At 41.1% G+C, this 21,392-nt stretch overlaps 2 protein-coding genes across 2 annotated transcripts in view; one reads left to right on the plus strand and one right to left on the minus strand.

The window, feature by feature from the left end:
• The window catches only part of iqsec3a (IQ motif and Sec7 domain ArfGEF 3a), a gene marked incomplete at its 5' end in the record, with an annotated part of 96,969 nt that extends 88,725 nt beyond the window's left edge, over window positions 1–8,244 (plus strand). Inside the window, one exon of the mRNA XM_080492407.1 lies at window positions 4,465–8,244. Coding sequence (XP_080348533.1) covers window positions 4,465–5,013 — 549 coding nt within the window. The 3' untranslated portion in view covers window positions 5,014–8,244. The remainder of the gene's footprint in view (window positions 1–4,464) is intronic.
• Window positions 8,245–9,023: 779 nt separating this feature from the next.
• slc6a1l (solute carrier family 6 member 1, like) lies at window positions 9,024–21,189 on the minus strand. The gene is made up of 15 exons (XM_080491902.1): window positions 20,906–21,189; window positions 18,960–19,343; window positions 17,443–17,574; window positions 16,681–16,781; window positions 16,299–16,408; window positions 15,887–16,019; window positions 13,997–14,131; window positions 13,817–13,920; window positions 13,619–13,743; window positions 13,380–13,492; window positions 12,702–12,833; window positions 12,321–12,423; window positions 11,921–12,021; window positions 10,461–10,628; window positions 9,024–9,914 (listed from the first exon to the last, which is right to left on the minus strand). Exons 2-15 carry the CDS (start codon window positions 19,195–19,197, stop codon window positions 9,819–9,821), a joined length of 1,791 nt encoding a protein of 596 aa, XP_080348028.1. The 5' UTR covers window positions 19,198–19,343; window positions 20,906–21,189; the 3' UTR covers window positions 9,024–9,818.
• Window positions 21,190–21,392: the final 203 nt, after the last annotated feature.

The following is a 21,392-nucleotide window of genomic DNA, read 5'->3' on the forward strand; positions in this document are numbered from 1 at the left end:
TGAAGAGTGTATGAGAGAACGATTGCTGCTGGGTAAAGTGCTGCGGGCATGTGAGGTAACCCAAATCAAACAAACAAAAAAAATAAAATTTATTTAATTAAAGGAATCCATTGTCGTGGCAAAAAGGAGAGATGGTGGTTTTGGGGGAAATTAATACAATCACGGCAGAAAGAACAGGTTCTCCTCACACTGAAAATGCATCAGACTCAAAGGCTTAAATATTATCTCTAAGCCTTAAAAGGAATAGGTTGTAATTAGTTTCACAAGCTCGGGCAGAAATTGTGACTCCTTTGGGGGCTTTGAAGAAGAGAGAGGAAAAAAAGAAAAAAAAAGAGGACCGAGCAGTCACTGCTAAAAGTAGCAGGGGACTTGTGTGGAATACATAAACCGTGTGCGCGTACGGCCTCATTCAGCATGGAGACCTTAATTAACACAGCAACACGCAGGCGGTTGAATTTAACGCTCATTTGACCCGAAGTCGTCACCTCCTCACCCTGTGCCAGACCTCAGGGGGGAACTTCCCTACGTGAACATTTGGTGCGAGCAAGAGAGGAGGCTGCACTACAGTACCAATGAGACTGTGCAATTACCATCCCAGAGGCGTCTGATGGCCTTTTCCCACCACTTTTATGTGTGTGGCTGTGGAGTTTAGGGCGGACGAGCCAAGCACACAGGGTCAACTTGACATTCGGTGGCTGTTTAATTCCTCGCAGCTCTCTCTGGCAGTATTTGAGGCTGTAAATTTTTACTCAGGTGCCGAGCTTAGCGGGAGTAATTACATTTACCTCACAGTGAAATCCTTCATTTTCACAGCCGTTAGTGCCTCTGCATTGATTAAAGCCAAACATGCATTATTTACTACGTACGGGATAATTAAAGTCAGAAACACGGGTCTTTCCTGCAATGTGAAGGATTTGCTCATTTTATGCTTGCAGGGCAAATTCGTTGTCTCTCGGTCTACATTCACATCTGAGGTTTGATACTCGGTGTCCTATTCAGTATAAAAGCAACAAACCACAACAGTTAGACCCTATTAGTAGAATAACAGTAATAGTTTCTTCTGCTAAAAACCTCCTCAAACATACATAGTTTTATTATTTGACATCAACTAGAGGCCTCTTCTTCTATTTTCCAATAATATGTGCTCCTCCGGCACGGCTTCACGGTTGTCTGAGCTACCTTCACCAGCCAACCTCCCCTCTGCCATGCAGCCCACAGTAAATGTCAAGAGCTGGTGGGGAGCCGCGAGCTGTCCAAACACATTTATCTACCAAGGCAGGATGGTTCACTCCAGAAAAAAAAAAAAAGATAAATCTAAGGACACTACATCTCGTGACAGGCTGTTCATCTTTGAAGTTTTGGTAAATAATGTTTAGGAATTTTAATTTCTGATTGTCCACCTCCAAGGAAACGGCAGGGACAATTAGATAAAAAATATTTAGCCTAATTTGTGTTCATGTTCACACTCAATACACTAGAATTAAATACCACAGAAAGGCCAGCGCTTGATAACAAAACAAACACAAGGTCGTGGGGAAACCGAAATTATAATTAGGGGTCTTATTTTTTATTCTTAAACATGACTAAAAGCCAAACTGAAAACAAGCCACCTCACCTGAGGTGAGGCCATTGTCCTAATTAGTCCTTTTCAAACCTGCCAGCTGTTCTCCAGGTGCAACCAGTTAGGCTCACGCTGCTCAGACAGAGGCAGGCAAAGTGCATGCAGATCTCAATGACATCAACTGAGCTCACAGTGCAGGTTTACAATGGTACAGAAAAACGACAGTAAGGAAACCTGCAGTTTTGATTTTTACAGCAAGGACTGAGGACGACAAACAAATATATTTTATTTGACGGGTACATTGCTGTATCGAGCTTTGCCTTCCTATATAACTCGTCATCATAGTAACCCCTAGTAACTCTACAGTGCAATCACAGTGTGTCACACAGCAGTCAAAAAGGAACGGCCAGATATTGCGAAGTTGGAGCAGCGTATCAGTTCAGCTACATATAGCCTCAGATCCCAAGGGTTCATGGTGTTTAGCTGTGGCAGGTCCTTTTGCACTTTTCTTAAATCTTCAAATTGTTTAGATTTTACTCTCAGAATCGTCCCTTTTCCCGAGACAGTGAGAATATGGCTACGTTCAGTTTATTTAAATGACACTGGTCCATGTTGCAGGCAGTTAACCTGCATTGTAGCAGGTCTGGACGTGTGCTGGCCGGGATCCATCTCTTCAGGAGTAGTGGTCAATTTGGATTTTGCATATCAAGGTTTAGATAACAACGTTCACATCTGCTCAAACTAACCACACTAACAAAGCTATTGCACCTGTGTTTTATCAATCAAATCAAACCTGGCAAGTGTGAACAATATTTAGTTGCCCTCCATATTTCCCTGCATCATATTATAGCTTGTTCTAAAGAGCCAATAGATATTCACTTACATTTGATTTATAACAATTTTCAACTAAGTACAGGGTTGTAGAAAATATACATTGGCTATTGATCAGAATTTTTGAGCAGTGAAACGGAACTTTGATTTCTCCTGAGAAATTAAAACTTTTGAAAGGCGCCGGAAAGTCAGTGAAATCGTTTATTTTTTAATCTGAAGTGCTGCGGACCGCAGTGATACTGTATTTTAAGTCGTGGAGGAGAAATAGCAGTTGGCAGATTGAAAAAGAGCAAATGTTAATAGAGTCCTTTCACATAAGAGTTACATCAGCTGCTGTGAGTGAATGAAGAACGCCGCTGTAAAGCCCTTTCTTACCTCAGATACCTCACATTAAGGGTCTATTATGTTGCAGGAGAATTGCCACTGACCTCATTCACACAGTCCCCATCTGGAAGAGGTTTGGTGGGAAATTATGATCTGATCGACACACTTAACTGTACAGTAGATCAAAAGTTGATTTCAAACCGAGATCTTTGGTGCAATATCCTGAAGAACAAAGTTGACAACTTTAGAGGATAGAGTATGTAAGTTAACAGCTGCAGTCGGCTGCATAGGTTTGTTTTGATTCATATATTCATAGTGGTTAACCAGTTAGCTTGCTTTCTAGAGGTTAGTCCTGGAGTGTCCCTGCTCTGCGTCTTTACACGTCCTTGTATATTAAAATAATTGACACTGTTCAGTTCCATTTTTACAACAATATTTGAAGTGAAAACACATTGTTTTTGTGTCTTCGTTCCAGACGATGTACGAATTAAAAGAAAAAACACACGAGTGCAGGGAACGATACACTATAAATATTAAGAGTGGTACCTGCTTGAAAATTTGCATGGACAGACGACAAAATTGGATTACTGTTATATGTGACATTAATTTTACATTTTCCCCATTTGCACAAAATGGTCCGCCTTGGGAGACATTTTCAAAAAGTTTCCGTTGTCGTGTAAACACCCAAAAACACAAGGACATTTTTACGTTTTCACTTGAAAATATTGTTGTGGAAAAGGGGTCTTTCCCAAATGATTTTGATAGCAACTGAAAGAGCAGAGTTCTAATTATTGTGGATTTAAAGTTAGATGCTTTGCAAAAACATCTAAGACAGCTCGTGTTAAATAGTCTTCAATGGTTCCCTGCTGCAGCCTGCTAATTCAAGGGGAGATTTCATTTTTTTTAAAGACACGGATTCTAACACTAACAGAAAATACTTCATGTGGCTGCATAATCCACACACATTTTGTGAGTTTAGTACACTATTTATATGCACTTGATTAATGAAGTTCAATTATATTGTTGTTTGGCCGAGGTCTACAGTTTTTGGAGGAAAGCAGTGTGAGGTTACAAGATGATTTCTTGGGACACTTTGTAAAATGAAGTCTAAAGTCTAAAAGAAATCAAATAAAGAGTATAAGATAGAATAAAACACGTGAAGGACAGGAAACTGGAGGAAATGTGGAGGTCTGCACTCTAAATGCGTGTTGCCTGTGGACGTCTGTGGTTGTCAAGTCTGCCCACCTCCTCTCCTCCTCTTCTTCCACCTCTTCCTCTTTGTTCTGGTTTCCTCGACCCTCACCAAGTCTCCTCGTGTCCACTGTCACCATAGCGCCACACAGTGGTTTGGAAGGGAGACACAGGGGCCCTCAGTGTCCCCTTTGGAACCACCGGGCCCCTTTTGTAGCGTCGTTCTTTACCCCCCACTCCCCCACCCCCACCCCCACCACTGTTCTTCTCCTCACCACAGTCACACACTACTGTTCCCAACATCCACTCAACACTGTTTCCGCTGTGGGGGTGGAGGGAGGGGAGTGAAAAGTAGTCACGATGAGTCTACACCTCCACCGACCCTTAACACCTGAGCCCCCACGCATGCCCTGTGTGTATGTGCGTGTGTGTGCTATGCGTTCACCACCCCACCCCCCCTAAAAAAAGAAAAAAGAAAAAGAGGGCTTGACGAATTCTAGAGGAGGAACCAGTCTTATAACTTTTGATGCTGTTCTCTTGGCTGTTTTCTAAACTAGGTGTCAATTCACAACAGGCTTCAGACGTACCAGCTCAGCAGCAGCTCGGCTCGGAGTCCCGAGAGCGTGGCCCTTCTTAACCACCGGGGGGAGCTGCTTTTCCAGCAGGGGCCCCAGGGGCCGGTGCCTCCACCTCAGCATCCGCAGCTGCAGTCCGCAGCGAGCACCCCCGCCCACCATCTCCCCCTCCAGCAGCACCAGCAACCGGCTGTCGGCGTGGCTGACCTGCGGCCAGAGACACTCATCCAGTGTCAGCAGATCGTCAAGGTCTTCATGCTGGACAACAGCAGCCATGGACGCGTGGAGGCCTTCCTCAGCCAAACCCCCACACACCACCACTACCAGCATCACCATCACGGCCACCACCAGCTCAGTCACTCCGCCATGTCCACCCCCGTCCGCTCGCCGGACGGCTCCCACGGCAGCGACAACCACCAGCCGCCGCTGCCTCCCCCGCCGCCACCTTACAATCACCCGCATCAGTATATACCCCCTGACCCCCGCCTCAGTCTGCACCGGACCCCAAGCGGCTCTCGGAGCATGGTGTAAATAGATTCATTAGTATTCTTTCCCTTAACACGCGTTCACGCCAACCACACCCCCTTCTCTACCTATTTAAAAAGTACATAATGTACATATATACATACAGATGAAAGAGCTATAATTAAAAAAAAAAAGAAAAGTACAACTTATATGCATATATTTAAGAAGAATAAACTCAAGAAAACCCAAGATTTTAAAAGAAATAGAAGAAATAAACTGCATATACAAAGTTTTACTTGATTCCACATGTATTTTGAAATATGTAGTTTTAACAAATTTCTATAACTTTTTGTCAGTTTGGACTCTTGCTAAGAGAAACACTCACAGATGTTTCTGTTTGTGGATGGATTCCTTGTAGTTTCAGTATTCACCACCAACGACGAGAGAAATACATGAAACAATCCAAACGTTTTTTCTTTTTTTTTTTTAAATCTTAACGGATGGACACACAACCAAGGACGTTCTGCTTCTGTTCGCTTCCAGTCGCCCCCGAACCTCTCATGCCTACTGTGCTGCACGCGCACCTGCGTGCACAGCTGACACTCAACTGGAAAACGTGTGCCAAAATACATTACATACGCCTCCACTAAACACTGACTTCTTTGCACTTGACAAAACGCTAGGGCTAGAAGAAAAGAGAAAAAAAAAAAAAAAAAAGGAAAGAAAGAAAAACTCCTTTTGCTTCAAGAAAATAGTCCTTTCAGGCTTCTCCCTGAAGGAGAACAAAAAATGAATAGCAAAAACTGATATTTCATGAAAGAAAAACCTATCTCCCCATTTGTGCTGCTGCTGATTTATTTATGTGATGGAGGGCCTTTTCTCTTCTCCCTGCTCCTCTGGATTTAAAAAAAAAAAAAAGAAGGAAAAAAAAAAAGGAAAAAGGCATTGTCCGATAAACAGTCTTTGTCATCCACTCCTCCATTGTGCTGTGGCTCAATATCGTCGGAAAGCACTCTCACTCAATTGTCACTCTCCATACATCATGCCACAGTGAAGGATGACAGGAATCAAAGGCAACCAATCACACGGATTGCTGCCGAGCCAAAAAGTCTGTCCACGATGGTTCTGTTGATTGTCGTTTGTCTCTCTCTCTCTCTCTCTCTCTCTCGCTCTCTCGTTCTCTCTTCATATTTAATACCGTTGAGGAATTCTTGCCACTCTTCTCTCCCGAGGGGGAAACAGTTTTTTCACATTTTGAAATGGTTTGAGCCGACGAAACTGCTCTTGAACTTTTTTCTGAAACTGCAGCAAATCACATATTCAACATAGCGCATTGTCAGCCCCTGTTTGTCAGACGCTTCATTTTATTTTTTTAGGGAATCACCCATGAATTTACATGAAGATCCTCCAGCTACAACAGTTTAATGTCAAGATCTGTGTTTATTTATTTATCTATTTTTTTTTAACGTCGTGCCGCCATTGTGTGTTATCCAACGGTGGATAAATGCAGGACCGAGTCCGCCCACAAAACATCCAGACACTGTCGCTTGATGTCGCTACGACTCCCAGGTTTTGTTTCAGATGCTTGTGACTGTTTTTTTCCCCTCCTCCTAACCTTTCCTTCTGACATTTTCAAAAAGGCAAAAAAAAAAAAAAAAAAAAAAAAACTACACACAGCTTATATTGCAAATGCTGGCATTAATGATATTGTTTGTGCTGTTGGCTATCCTGCTTCAAATGAGAATGGGACGAGAAAAAAAAATGCATTATCTGATCTCTTTCTATTTCACCTCAGCCGAAATTGTAAATATCACATTGGAGCAGTGTCAGAAAGGACAAGCAAGCTACCTTTAGCCCCCCCTTCAAATTGCCATCACCCTTCACTCTGAAATAGGTCAGCGACCGCCCCAGCCTGAATGTGTCCATCTTTAAAACATAAGCCCCGCCAGGTACTGCGGAATGGATGTTCGGTTAACTCTGCACCCTTTCTGACCTCCATCTGTCTGATTTGTTGATTTATAATCACAAAGGCACAGTGGGGAGGTCTCTATCTCATCTTTTCTGTCCTTTCCCCACTTTGTGTCTCTCCTCGTGAAAAGACAGAGGTGGCAGAGGGAACAAAAAAAAAAAAAAAAAAAAAGATCTGTTATTTGGGTTGGCAGGGATGATGGGTTCAAGTGTGTGTGTGTGTGTGTGTGTGTGTGTGTGTGTGTGTGTGTGTGTGTGTGTGTGTGTGTGTGTGTGTGCGCGGCATCCTACCTTTTCCAGTAAACAAAGCCACCCTGTTCTTCCCTGTTCATCCCAGTAATTGCTTTTGTTATTATTCCATAGCACAGTGTGACAAATGAGGAGCTGTGACAATGAGTTTAACACTTTTACCGGCTGATACAAACCTCCAGGTTACATAATACATTTTTAGCAGATTACATCAGGAGTTCCACTGTTATGGATTATTACAATGATTGATGATGATTGTATGGCTGCTCATTAATTTGTTTAAATCAACTTTCAGAGGTAATGTGATTGATTTCCTCATGCATGACATTAGTTTGAAGGCCTATTGAACCTTTAATCCCAAAAGTATTGAATTAACGTGCATGACTGACTTTCCTGTGAGCACACTAGTGGGAGGTTTGTTTTTTTTCGTAAAAAAGAAGGATTGTGATTTAACAGGAAAATATGGTATAAATAATTTCATTTTAATAGCAAACACCCCTTCAACCACAAAATAGCTAGTTGGGCAAATATGCATTGGTGCCTCGTGGCAGATCAGACAGCTCTCTCATGGCCATTTTTTATTTTATTTTTCTTCCTTTTACTATTTTTTATTTTTTTTTCCCCTAATGGGACAGTTCTTCTTTAAATATGTGTTGAAGCATTTCGGGGGAAAGATTTGCGTGTGCAAAAGGAAAAAAAATGACGACGACGCACACACACGAACAACTTGCATTTACACTCGCAAGGAAACCAATGTAGCATTTTTGGGAGTGTAGCGGATGAAACGGAAGCGGAGTGGAGGCTCGCTTTCACGAAGAAACTCACAAAAAGGGCTCTGCCATACCAGTGCACCGCTTCATGAATGACATGTGGGTCTTGTCTGGTTCTCCAACACTGTGTTTGCTCATATTAGTAAAAAAAAAAAGAAAGAAATAGAAAATTTAGTGGGACTGTTTATGACAGGAGAGGTGGAGAATGAGTGTCACCAATATGAACTATCATCTCCCTCAGTTGGCTTTGAATCCCTCTCTACCTGTCTTTGCAGTATATCAACATGCAATTAAAGATGATTTAAGTCGATTCACCACACTGTTTTGCTTCGGTTCTTGGATTCCACAGAAAACACAAGTCGGAACTATTTGGTTAACACAATAAACCAGGTGATTAAAGCGTCTATGTGTGCATGAGCGTGTGTGTAATATTCAGCTTTTTAAATGAAATATCTGCTCTCACACTCATGGTTTTTGCATTAATGCGTGATTTATATATATTTGATTTATCTCCACTACACTAAGTTTTAATCTTATGCCGTTTGATAAAACACTTTTTCCCACCACTTTCCTAAGAAATCTAAACTGAAATAATCATTCTGGAATAAAGAGTCTCTGGCATCGATTGGCACATTCCCATTTTTCTAAAAACCCAGAAAGTCACATAATCTCCAGTGAGTTAATTCAAAACTTCCGATCAGTTGCGTCCAAAGTTTGCAACATTTCGTGTTTTTCTTTTCTCTTTTGTTTTTTCTTTTCTTCACGGTGCTGGTTTGGACGCCTCCCTGCTCAGACGCACCTGATTCCAATTAGGTTGCCATCCAATTCTGCAGAAACTCATTAGAATCAGGTGTGTTGGAGCAGGGAACCATGTTAAACATGCAGTGTGGGGTTTTCAGTGTGGGAAACACTGGCCAACAGATCAGTGTTTGGCTTTTGTTGCTTCTTAAGAAGCTTTTTGGGGTTGTTTTTTTTTGTTGTTGTTGCATGATTCAAAATGGAAGCACTGGCTACTTGTTTTGAAGCACAATATCTCTGCTGTTCAGCATGTAAGAGAAATTCGTAGAGTTCCCAGAAGCATTTTGTTTTGTAGATGTTTTATTGACACTGGGGAAGAAAAAGAAAAAAAGAGTACAATTCACATCGTTTTAATCTTCAAGTTTGTGGGTCAATAACTTGTTAAATGAATGATCCTTTCAAAAAAACTTTTGGACATACATAAATTTCCATATACAAAATAATTAGATTTTGCTCTTTGTCATCCACAGTATGAAAAAAAATAAAAATAGCATCACCAAACAATTCTGTATATACAAACATGGATGTTCCTTCAATTCATATAATTGAAATCTAAATTTCAAAGTATATCAAAGCTGTTTAGTAAGAATCAATCTATTGGAATTTGCAGCTTTTTTTCACAATCATTGCCTTTATTGGAAAACTTTCAACGTTCAGTGCATTGCATCATAAATTCTGCATTTAAAATGTGCATCACGTTTTTTTGTTAAATTTTTTTGTGTGCAGCGACATGCGTTACCGGTACATTTATAGTAGGCTTTCCAACGCACTGGGACTTGTGTTCCGTAGCAGACATTTACAAATAGGGTGATTTCCAGTCATAACACTATACCGCAGTTGTGGGCTATGTTCACAAATTCACTGAGGATCCATCTAATTCGGTCTATTCTATGAATTTTGTAAGATGAATCTTTTGCAGCTCTTCTATTTGCCAGGTTTTTTTTTCCAGACCATTAAAGACAGAGGAAGGTTTCCCAGTAAGACGCTGTACTCCAAAGACAAGACTTCACGTGTCCAATTATCGAATTTAAGTGTTGACTACATTAAGTCCTGGCAGTCACATCATTTCAACCTGAACGATCCCGGCTAGACAGGCGCTTCGCCCACGCTCCCCGTTCGTGTGAATTCTTCATGCCCTGATGGCTTCTTGTCCTCCTGGGCAGTTGTCATCATCCGCCAACGCTGGTCATGTAAAGAGAGTTACATCAGCCTCTCATTAAAAGCTGAACAGTTAATTCAGAACCGGGAGGTGACGGTTAAGATCAACCGAAAAACAAAGCAATAAATAATGTTAATGGGTGTTTTGGATTTCAAATGCTCTCGTCGCATGACATGAAAAAAAAAAGTAGTTTTTTGTTACTTTCGGCTAACAGAAACAACATTTTGGAAGGTGAGAGCTTTATCAAAATATCACCTGTAACAAGCTGTGCTCGTCTTCAGAATCCACTATCTAAAATCAGGATAATGACGTTGGCGCTGAGCCAAACCCATCTTTTCTCCTAATTCCCAAATGACTGCAGAAAGAGAACATCCAGAGCTTCCCTGCACTTGTTTCTCACTCCAAAAATCACCCGTGCATTTTAATTTGTTTACTCTCTGTTTTACGCTCGTTGCATCTGTTCTACTTGGCAGTATTCTGAGCAAATTCCTATTTTTTTTTTTTTTTAATATTTTGAATAAATACATGAACAAAAAATAAGAAGAGCAGGAAGACTGAGGGGTTTGTACCTGCTTGATGCTGCCCTTGGTGGTGCAGAACTTGAAGATGACATAGCCTGGGATGAGCAGCATGGAGGACAGAGCCATGAACCAGCCGATCACTTGGCCCCACAGGGGGTAAACGTACTTCCCCAAGGTCAGGGGGGTCATCTCAATGGCACTGAAGGTGAACACCCCCTACAAAACACAATGGTACTCTTTAGCTCATTTAATCTTTAGCCAGTCGAGTGGAAAACATGAGTTTTATGGCTTTAATTGTTAGAAAATAACCAAGTCTTCAAGGTCTTTTTTGAGACCAACAACTCTGATGGGAGTCCTTCATGTATTCAAGGCCCCGTTAACATGAAAGCTTTTGAAGTTTGCATTTTCATTTCAGCAAAGTTTCGCATTTACACGACCAGTTTTCACGGTTAAAGCAGAAAAGTGGAAAAGAATGTCATTTTTCCTGTAAGACCACTTGTGGGCGCTGTTGTTTGCTTTTGTAATGAAAGCATTTAAATAACACTGTGTGCTGTCGATAAAACTGTATTACCACTTTTCTGTTCGTTACAAAGTTTAATCAACTGGTTCATGGTCAATAACTCAACAATTTTTTTTTTAACCAAAAATGTGTCCAAAAAGAAATTATATGTGATCATACATAAAAATTCTGTGTATGACCTGGAAACTATTTCACCAAGTGTTTTGCAGTTTTTCCAGTAATGAAATTCTCTTTTTTATCTTTTCTTCCGACACAAAATTAACACATAAGGATAGAATAATAATTAAGTATGATGTGGAAGACAGTAATATAATAATGAATTCATGCAGGCTTGAGGCCTTAGGCTGAAAACACAATTAATTTAGTGTGTTTGCATGAAGAGCGATAAGGTTTTTCTAAATAAAGAATTATTAAAAATAATAAAATATCGATGGCCAGTTGATGCTGAAACTCTTTAGGATGTTTACTTTAACCAAATTGGATAGTTTGATACCCGTCAAGGTGTTTAGTTACTGTCGAAGGGAAAAGTCACGATGATGCATCATCTGGGAAACAAGTAGCTGTACTAAATATCTGTTTTGTTTCCATTCAAATGAATGGACCAACCAGCTGACACCCTTTCGCTTTGTGTGGAGAAGCCTTAAATCTTCAAATCTTCAAATGATTGCCCTCTTTGTCTTTGCGTCAGGATCCACTTACAGAAATTTCCACATTCAGGGCACACTTTCTTATCTACCACTGTAAGAGTACAAAAGATTAAGACGCTGTTTTGATTTCCCTGAGGGTTCAAACGTCGACCACATGAAGTGCAAATCACATCCTGGCAGAAGCAACCGTTGAGTGAGGACATAAATCCTCTGCCTATTGGCACCTGCTGCAGCCTGATGGGCTCACAGATCTCCTGGAGGTAGAAGGGAACTTGACAGGGTGAAAGAATTCAGCAGGTGAAGGGTCGGGGAGGTCAAATCCAGAACCGTTGTCCTCCTACCAGGCAGATGGCTGGCGTGAAGAACTTCCAGCAGAGCTTCCACCAGCCACATGGCCGGTAGCCGATCATGTCCTCGATGTCCTTATAAAATCTTTCGGCTCCTGTGACGTAAAGAGGGGAGGATGTTTGTGTTTAATGTGGAGATAAGAACCACGAGAACAAAAGCCTTGAGGGGTGAACGAGAGAGAAAGCTGAGTGGGCGCCGTCTTATCGCAGAGGATGAATAGCAGCTACATGTAATTTCCTGTTGGACAGCGACGTAGGAAATTTCCATGTCTTGATTCATTAGTGCTTCTCATCCAGATCCCGTCCAATATTTTCAGCCGCGGTGGCATTAAACTCCATCCAGTAACATTTAATTGGAGATCATTTAGATATAATAAAGAAATAGTTGTCTCACCATAAAACCAGGATATGGAAACGGTTTCAAAGAAGACGAGGTAGAGTAGACACATCCCACTGGCAGAGTAGTAATCGAACAGCTTGAACACGTACAGGCCACCCTGAGAGATTTCACACAGACACACATATCTGCTTCAGAGGCTGAATATTAACTCCCCTCTCTTTACTGGATAAAATATGCATGATAAATGTGCACCTCAGGTTGTTGTTCGATCATTTTGTCATTATGTATAATGCAGCAGGTTTTTTTTTTCCCTCCCTCCGGAGCGGCGAAAACGATCAGGTGCTAAGATGCGCTGCATTATAAGGACCGGCTTTATCTAATATTGAATCTTACAGGCCTTCACACGTGCATTTAATCGAGACTTTGGTGCAACACCTGCGTGATGTTGGAGAAGCCGATGATGAAGGAGATGAGGCAGACGATGAGGATGAAGACCTTCTTCCTTTTCCTCAACACGTGGGGGTACTCGTCCATGAGAGCGGTGATGAAGCCCTCCACTGTGCAGAACTAACGCCGACATCACCAAGACACACAAGTTATAAAACTAGTTCACTTTCGAGGGGAATCTTCTGCTCCATTATTTTTAATACCAGTAAAACAAATTACAAAGCACCAAAGCCAGACATGTTTTTTTTTTACTCTTTGTATTTCTTCTTTTCAAAGCATTACCCAGCATGCAACTTGTTCCCCCAAAAGTTTGATGGGAATTCAGTGCACAGATTTTGGAAATTCTGTCATTGATTTTATTTGAATTAATTAATTAATTAATTATTAAATCATTTTCCTGATGGGAACAAAAACATGAGATGAATTACGGTCTTTAAATGTATTTCTTTTAAAAGTCAATGTCATATAGTTTTGATAAAATGCTCTTCTTGCTCTTTATTAGCTGAGTTTTCTCAAATAATTATGAATTACATCATTATCTTTTAATGCGGTGAAGCTGGGTAAAAAGTAATGAGTGTGAATTAAGTAGAATAAAAATCAGTTAAATTAATGGAGCTACTTTATTCTATATAACTCAACCAAGCAATGTGAGAGCATCGCTTATACCTGACTGTCCAGGCCCAGCATCATCAGCATGGAGAAAAAGAGGATGGCCCAGAGAGAAGACATGGGAAGCTGGGTGACGGCCTGAGGATAGGCTAAAAATGCCAAACCTGGACCTAAATGTCACAAACACATTCAAATTGTGATCAGTTAATCTTTCAGAGAGTAAAATGTGCTTGAATGAACATAATTATACATCTGCTAGAACACCGTAACCATGTGAACCATTAAAGTGAGAGTACCTGATGCTGCCAATTCAGCCACAGGTTTCTTAGTGATATAGGACATGAACCCAACAATGGAGAAGATGACAAATCCAGCAAACATGCTGGTGCAGGAGTTGATGCAGCACACGATGATGGAGTCCCTGAGGAGCAAAGATCCAAATAAACCATAGCGGTTAACAAAAGGAGTGGAAACAGAAGAAGTCCAGTCCTTACTTGTACACATCGTTGTTGTAATGGTTGTAGCTTCCCAGCGCAATGAGCGAGCCCAGACCCAACCCATAGGAAAAGAAGATTTGAGTTGCAGCATCCAGCCACACCTGTTAGACAACAAACACCCGCTGTTTGTCTTTGGAAATGATCGTGACGAGACGCAAACGTGTGCAAACTCGGTACCTCAGACCGGATGAGCTTGTTGAAGTCCGGGGTGATATAGAAGCGGATCCCATCAATGGCTCCTGGTAGCGTGACACCTCGGAAGAACAGGATAAACAGCATGATGTAGGGATAAGTGGCGGAGAAATACACCACCTGTAAGAGAAAGAGAATCTTTTAAGAGACTGAACTAAAACCTGCCGCTGGCAATGAAAGGGGAAGACATTCTAATATGTGCATGCATTGTCCTCTGTGTTCTGTTGTCGCTTTCTGCTGAGACGGAGCTGGAGTTGCTTAAAATCGAATCACAATTGCAGACAAGCCATTTGCCTCAATAAATCCGAAATGAATCCACAGTCCTGCTTGCTGCAGAGTACAGAAAGAGACAGCAAGGAAAATGTTTCCACAGCTCCTCTTAGCTGGAAGAACTGTAGGATGTAGAGTGCAGTTCTGTAGCAAAATGATTATGCTTAATTGGTAATGTCCATCAAGGCCAGGGACTTGGGGGGAATTCATTTTTCTCAGTGCTCTCAGATGCCACACATTAAAATCCAATTATCCCTGGCAATGAATGTGTAAATGTGATTCTGCTCATACATTTTGGCTCAACTTTATCAAATTCAAAAGGTCCCAGGCACTAGGTAGAACAACTTTCACAACTTGGTTCATCATCACTCAATCATCCAGATAAAAAAATTATATTTCAAAAAGGGAGACACTGAATGGAGAGAAAAGATGTTAACAAGGGGGAAAAATGACAGCATAAAGAAAAACTGGAGAAAAGTAAACGAGACACAAAAACCTGTCTCCATCACTTTGAGAACATTTGAAGTTGTTTGTCTCCGTGCTCGGCTGACATGAACTCATAATGTCTCATTTTAAACTCAACAACTCTGACAGGAATTAATAACACCGTTCAACCTCAGTTTCAACACAAAACGTCAGAGCAGGATTGAAAAGATCATGTTTCAATGTTGAAGAAACCAGCTGTGCAAAGATGAAGCCACAATAAAAATAGTCAAATAAACACACTTTTTAGATGAGAACTAAATTCGTAGATGTGTGTGTGTGTGTGTGTGTGTGTGTGTGTGTGTGTGTGTGTGTGTGTGTGTGTGTGTGTGTGTGTGTGTGTGTGTGTGTGTGTGTGTGTGTGTGTGTGTGTGTGTGTGTGTGTGTGTGTGTGTGTATATATATACACACACTTTGTTGAGCTACTTTTTCAAAGGAATTATTTGTCTTTATGTGTAAAAATACATTACTATTCATCCTAGGTCACTAAAATGTTACAAATAATTCAATTATTATAATAAGGCGTCTATCTGGGAATCGTCTATCTGGGAAAAAAAGACTAGCGTCTAACTGGGAATTGTCTATCTGGGATGACACCTTATGGCGTTGCTTCCTGAAATTGTGCAATGAGCAAACCCTTTGACCCCCAGGCTGGAAACTACTGATTGGATATTGATAGCCTGGAAACCTTTGTACATGTTGTACTGACTGAAGTGAAAACACTGAACCAATACAATAGCTCCAGCTTATAAAGGTGATCAAATTGGTCAAAGTTACTCATGAAATAAAAATGAATGCCATGTAACGTTTTGAAAAAATAGCTTGTATTCTGGTGTTTGTTTTTATGTCCATACACACTTTTATACCTCAGTCTTGACCGTGGATCTGCCAAGCCCTTTAGCAGGCATGACTTTAAAAGTGGATATTTAAGTTTTTCTTGTATCACCATATGTCAATTAAAGTGACTCCTCCCATCCTGGCAGGCAGCATCAGCATGGGGTCTGCCTCCTCGTTGCCTCTGTGTCTCATCATATTTGCATGAATGAAGCTTTAACGTACAAGAGGGGGAAGTAAGAGAATTCCAAGCGGAGAATGGAGCAAAATTCCAGCAGGGAGTCTGACCTTCCCTGTCCACTCGACTCCTTTCCAGATTGAGAAGTAGACAAGGACCCACGCCAGTGCCAGGGTGCCCACTAAGGGCCAGCGCAGCTCTCCTGGCTCCTCCAGACCGTTGGACAGCTGGTGCATGTTGCGCCTGCAGAAACACATACGCCGAAATCAGACAGGCATAAACACCATCCAGTGAAACCTTGAAAAAGTGCTCCTTCAGACGAGTCTTGCACTAAAAGGCCTTTGTATAAACAGACACATACATTTGTGTGTGTGTGTGTGTGTGTGTGTGTGTGTGTGTGTGTGTGTGTGTGTGTGTGTGTGTGTGTGTGTGTGTGTGTGTGTGTGTGTGTGTGTGTGTGTGTGTGTGTGTGTGTGTGTGTGTGTGTGTGTGTGTAAACAAGAACAGACTTCATTGACTCACTCCCAGAACTCGGTGACGGCGCTGGTCAGGTTGGTGGTGTCCGTCAGACTGTAGTTACAAAAACATTTCTCCGTGTTCCAAGGGTTATCACAGCTCTGCCATGGCAGCTCCTGCACACACACACACACACACACACACACACACACACACACACACACACACACACACACACACACACACACACACACACACACACACACACACACACACACACACACACACACACACAGCATGTATAAAACAAAATGTCCACGTTTTTTTTTTTATATGTTGATCCTCTTAACGTGTTTATTTGACTGCAACTGGAATGCAACTTCTTTAAAACCACATGAGTGATTAACCCATTGTTTGGTGTGCTGATTACCAGTATAATGATACGTACCGATCCGAAGGAGTTGAATAGGTAGTAGAGTGCCCAGGCAATGATGATAATATAGTAGATGTTGAGCCAAAAAGAAAGGACAACTGCAGCCAGACCAACACCTGAAAGAGGAAGAGGCTCAGACTTTATGTTTTAATGCCTACATAATGAACACTTAAAATAACTAAACAATATAGGCCCTGACAGGTAAAGTACAGTTAGTAACTATGTGCTGACAGCACCATGTTTGTGAAACAGAGAAATGGAATACAGTGTCATCCATCACCTTTCTCACAGTTTTTTATTTTTTTGTTTTCTACCCTGCTGTTTCTAATGTTTACTTGCCAGTGGCTTTCAGTCGGTGCAGCACCGCACTCACTATCACTGCTGCTGTCTTTGCGGGCTGCAGATATATTGTGCTTCATTTGCGCTCCCTGGGCTTGTAGGCAGTGGTATAATTGTACCAACTGAGCATTAGAGCAGGAAGATAAAAAAAAAAAAAAAAAAGAGAATTAAATAAAAAAGTACTGTTAAGTTTTTGCCTTTATTTTTGCCAAAAGAGGCTGAGTCTGATGTTAACTGGGCATATTCAGCAAAACGTCAGGTTTTTTAATATCAATGCTGAAGAAAAGACAATTTAAGAGGCAATCAAGTTATACTATGGATAATATCTCACAAAGTGAGAGAGCTTTGTGTCCAACATCTTAAACTTAAATTGACATGCACAACCAATATTTTTGGTTTAACTATCTAGATACATGTATATGTCTGGGGGGGAGTTACCTTTCATCATTGGAAGGAGTTTCCACACTCCCAGTCCTCCCACTGAGGTGAACTGTCCCAGAGATGTCTCCAAGAGGAAAAGAGGTATCCCAGCAAACACCAGGGTCAAAAAGTACGGGATCAGGAAGGCCCCTAATACAACGCCACACAAAAAGACATGACGGGACATTTCGTGAGTGAATGAATACAGCAATGACATATTTTAGACCCAAACCCCCTCCACACTTCCGAGGCTTGACTTGATGTGAAAATTAAAGGCTAATGCATATATTTGCCAAAAATATAATGCAACACAATTACATTTGTATTAGATTTTATTTCCCACAAAAGGAAAATACCTTTTTATGTGACAATTAAATGATTAAAACAAAACAAAAAAGCAAGTTGTGGGGGTTAAAAAGAGGCAACAAAATCATTTTTTGTTGCTTTTTTAGTGTGTACTTTTTTATTATGTGGAAAATACCAGTACTGCTTTTTTTATTGGTTCATTGGATAGTTTCAGTTCGATATTTAGGAAATAGATCAGTACCAACTGTTTGCAGTATTGTGTCATAATACAGTTAAACTAAAAGCCCCCTGCCTAATCTGAGTTTGAGACCCCTGCTTCTGTCTTCCATAAACTATTGACAATGTCAGGCTACATATCAAAACTACAAAAAAAAAGGATTTTATAATGAAGAAAATAAAGGAATTAAGGTCAATTCGGCCATGAGTTTCCTCATAAGAAGAAGCTCCCAGGTCGAGTCTGGTTTGGACTTGGAGGCCTTTCTGTGCAGAGTTTGCATGTTCTCCCTTTGCATGAGTTGGTAGGTGGTACTGTTCGTTCCCACAGTCCAAAAACATGTTTTTGGGTTTATTCAATATCTTCACATCACCTAAAGTCCCTATGTTTCTCCTGTGAAGTACTAGTATTCTGCCCAGTGTTCATCCAGTGAGTTAAAGCCGTATAGAGGTGGGATGGATGGATCTGAAAGGATTCTAAAGTCCTCTCCAGTTTGTTTGGTATTTGTATTTTTCAATGAACTGGATCCTAGGTTTTCTTAACTGAAATCCCCAATTTTGTGTTTAATAGAATGTGTGACCCCTCCACAGTGAATACTGCACAAACAACTGATGTGATTCTGCAGAATTGTGTATTTCAAGTCCTTAATTGCTTCAATCTCCGGCGCTGCCTCGAGGGACCACAAACCCCATGTTGGATTCATCGAGCTGGAGGACAATCTATGGGATTGATCGGTTCACATGCAGGAGTCACCCCCCCCCCCCCCCCCTTTTTTTTTTTTTTGCTCTGTGAAAGTTTTACCGCTGATGTACAAAGTTTTCATTCAAAAAGACTAAATGTCAATCTACCATGGAATATATTTGTTTACACCAGATTCAGTTGGATAAAACATTTAAATGAAAATTCATCGGAACTTTGAGAAAAATTTTGTTTAATGGGGGATTTTTTTGATTGGAGATCCATGAGGCAGAACCTGGTCTTTAAAGATGAAAATGAATACTAACACGTGACTTACCGCCACCATTCTTGCCACACAAATAAGGAAACCTCCAAACGTTTCCTAAACCGATGGCGTATCCCACACATGACAGCAGGAAGTCAAACTTGCCCTTCCAGCTCCCTCGGTCAGGCAGCTCCTCTTTCTGCTCCTTATCTGCAGGGGGAGCCACTGGGTCAAGTTCTTCAAAGGGAATCGCTTGTTTGACCTCAGAAGGGGAGTTTAAGGCCAGCGTGCTCTGCCCAGTCTTCCCCATTGTGTGACCAGCAAGGACCAGTGGGGTCAGAAATCCACCTCGTCCTCACAGCCGCAAAAACGTCTCTGCAGCTTCTCCTACAGCGTCTCCGAAATCTTTTAGACCAATTCACACAAATGTGTGCTGACTCTGATTGTGCAGAAAGGCTGTGGAAATAAGAAAAACAAATTTTGTCTTTGTAAGCAGTGTCCTCAGTCAGCTTCTTTTTTTTTTTTTCTGTTTATTTTACTGAAGGGAAATAGACGGTAAAATTACATTTTAACGGAGCCTGGAGGATTTTTACAGTTGGGGCAGCAAAAAGTAAACTTAGTTGCTACCACATAAATCTCTGAGAATATGAAAATCTAAACCAACTTTTATGGAAGAACAAAGTAGGACTGAGCACAAAGTAAGACAAATCTTTAAAGTCAGAAGAGAATTGGTCATAGTGACCAATTAAAATCCCTCAAGGGATTTTCTAAAAATGTTCTGTATTGGTCTTGCTTGTGTTTCAATTCTCAGGTTATCTTACAATAAAGTCTTTGCCAAAGTCAGAACATTTAAACTGGATTTCACAGATAGGAACCTGAAGAATAAAAACAATGGTCTTATTCATAAAGATAGAACAAACAAAAATAAATAATAGTGTTTGATATTCTTTCAATTGCTTGGGGCTAAATCTTACAGAAACTATTGCCAGACAAAATGTGGAATTGATTACCGTATTAAATGGTTACTAATTGGTTGATAGGCTTGTGTCAACAACTGTTTACGCTTGTATTTGCTTTTGTTTTTACTATCCAGCATACAAATCAAAAAGACAAATGAGCCATTCTGCTTTAAATTCTCTGTGAGAATATGTCGACTGAAGCATCATGCACTGCTCGTATGATATGAAGCTGATAACATATTGAAAGTGTCTTTGACTACTAACTGGATAATCAACTTTAAGTTGAAGAAACAAATACGTATTACAGATTACGTTCCACATCACAGGTCAGAAAGTATGAACACTGAGAGGAATTTGACCACGCAAATATTGATTGACCCGGAAATACTCTAAATAGTTTAATGACAGTGTGCCAATAAAATTCCTGAAAGAACACATACTCTGCTTAACCCGTGCTGAATGGCCACAGTTTTGCTGGTTTTTGCCTACTTTTAAATGTACCGTGACTTTAAAAAGCTTGGTTCCTGAATTCATTCTGATTCATTATGCTCATTGTCTTTTCTATTTTTTTTCAAAGCGGTTGGATATTCATTTCGTAATGCAATATCATGATGAAAAGCCTTTGTATTTCCGAGATCCCTCGGTTTGATCCTTTGATGATGTTGATGAAAGGAAGTTTTGGCGAATGAAGCGTATGCAATATGCAGCATATGCAATGAACAAATTCTCACACAGATATTGCAGCTGTGCTGTGGCTTCGTGTGTCGACCTCATAATACTGCGAAATACTCGGAAATGAGCTTTTAAGCTGTGTCCAGATGAGTGTGTGTGTGTGTGTGTGTGTGTCTGTGGACATCAAAAACAAACCACTTCCCTTTGAGAGCGTCGTCCATTTAGATTTGAAATAGATCAAGCTGTTTCTGTCAGTTTTTTGGATTGCAGTTTTCATTTAGGCTATTATTAGGACACAAAGTTTAGTTTTATAAAATTAACTACAGAAAACCTGCCATCATTGTAAAAATGAAGCAGTACTGAACGGGGGGGGGGGATCAATCCTACCTGACAGATGTCCAAGTCCTGCGTCAGGTCATCAGCCTCCGTCCTTTAACCAGCAGCCCAAAAGTCCTAAAACTTTTAACACTATAAATTCAACATCCAAAGGAAAAGTTCAAGTCAGTCTCCCATCCCCGGAGAGAGAAGCCACAGTATCGCCGGTGTCCCGTTCTTGACTTTGCAGCCCACTGTCGCTGTGCTTGTGTGGGTTTCCTGCAGCTGGTATCGAGTGGCTGATAATAAAGTTCGACCTGTGCGTCTGCTTTGATTCCTGCTCCGCTCTGACCAGTGAGGCCCCGTGGCCGTGGGGGACACATTATGTCAATCGCCGAACTCTGGTGGGGAGGAAATCTAGCGACACCAGCAGCAGTGTGTGTCTGCACTTTGTGCATGGCGCGTTTGTGTCTGTTGCGGTGGCTGAGGTCAGCCCTTGGAAGAACGGTTACCATGGTATTTCCCAACAGAGAAGGGCCTGATGAGTGAAAGAGCTCGT

Source organism: Lipophrys pholis, assembly GCF_963383615.2.
Source record: "Lipophrys pholis genome assembly, chromosome: 22".
Taxonomy (NCBI): Eukaryota; Metazoa; Chordata; class Actinopteri; order Blenniiformes; family Blenniidae; genus Lipophrys; species Lipophrys pholis.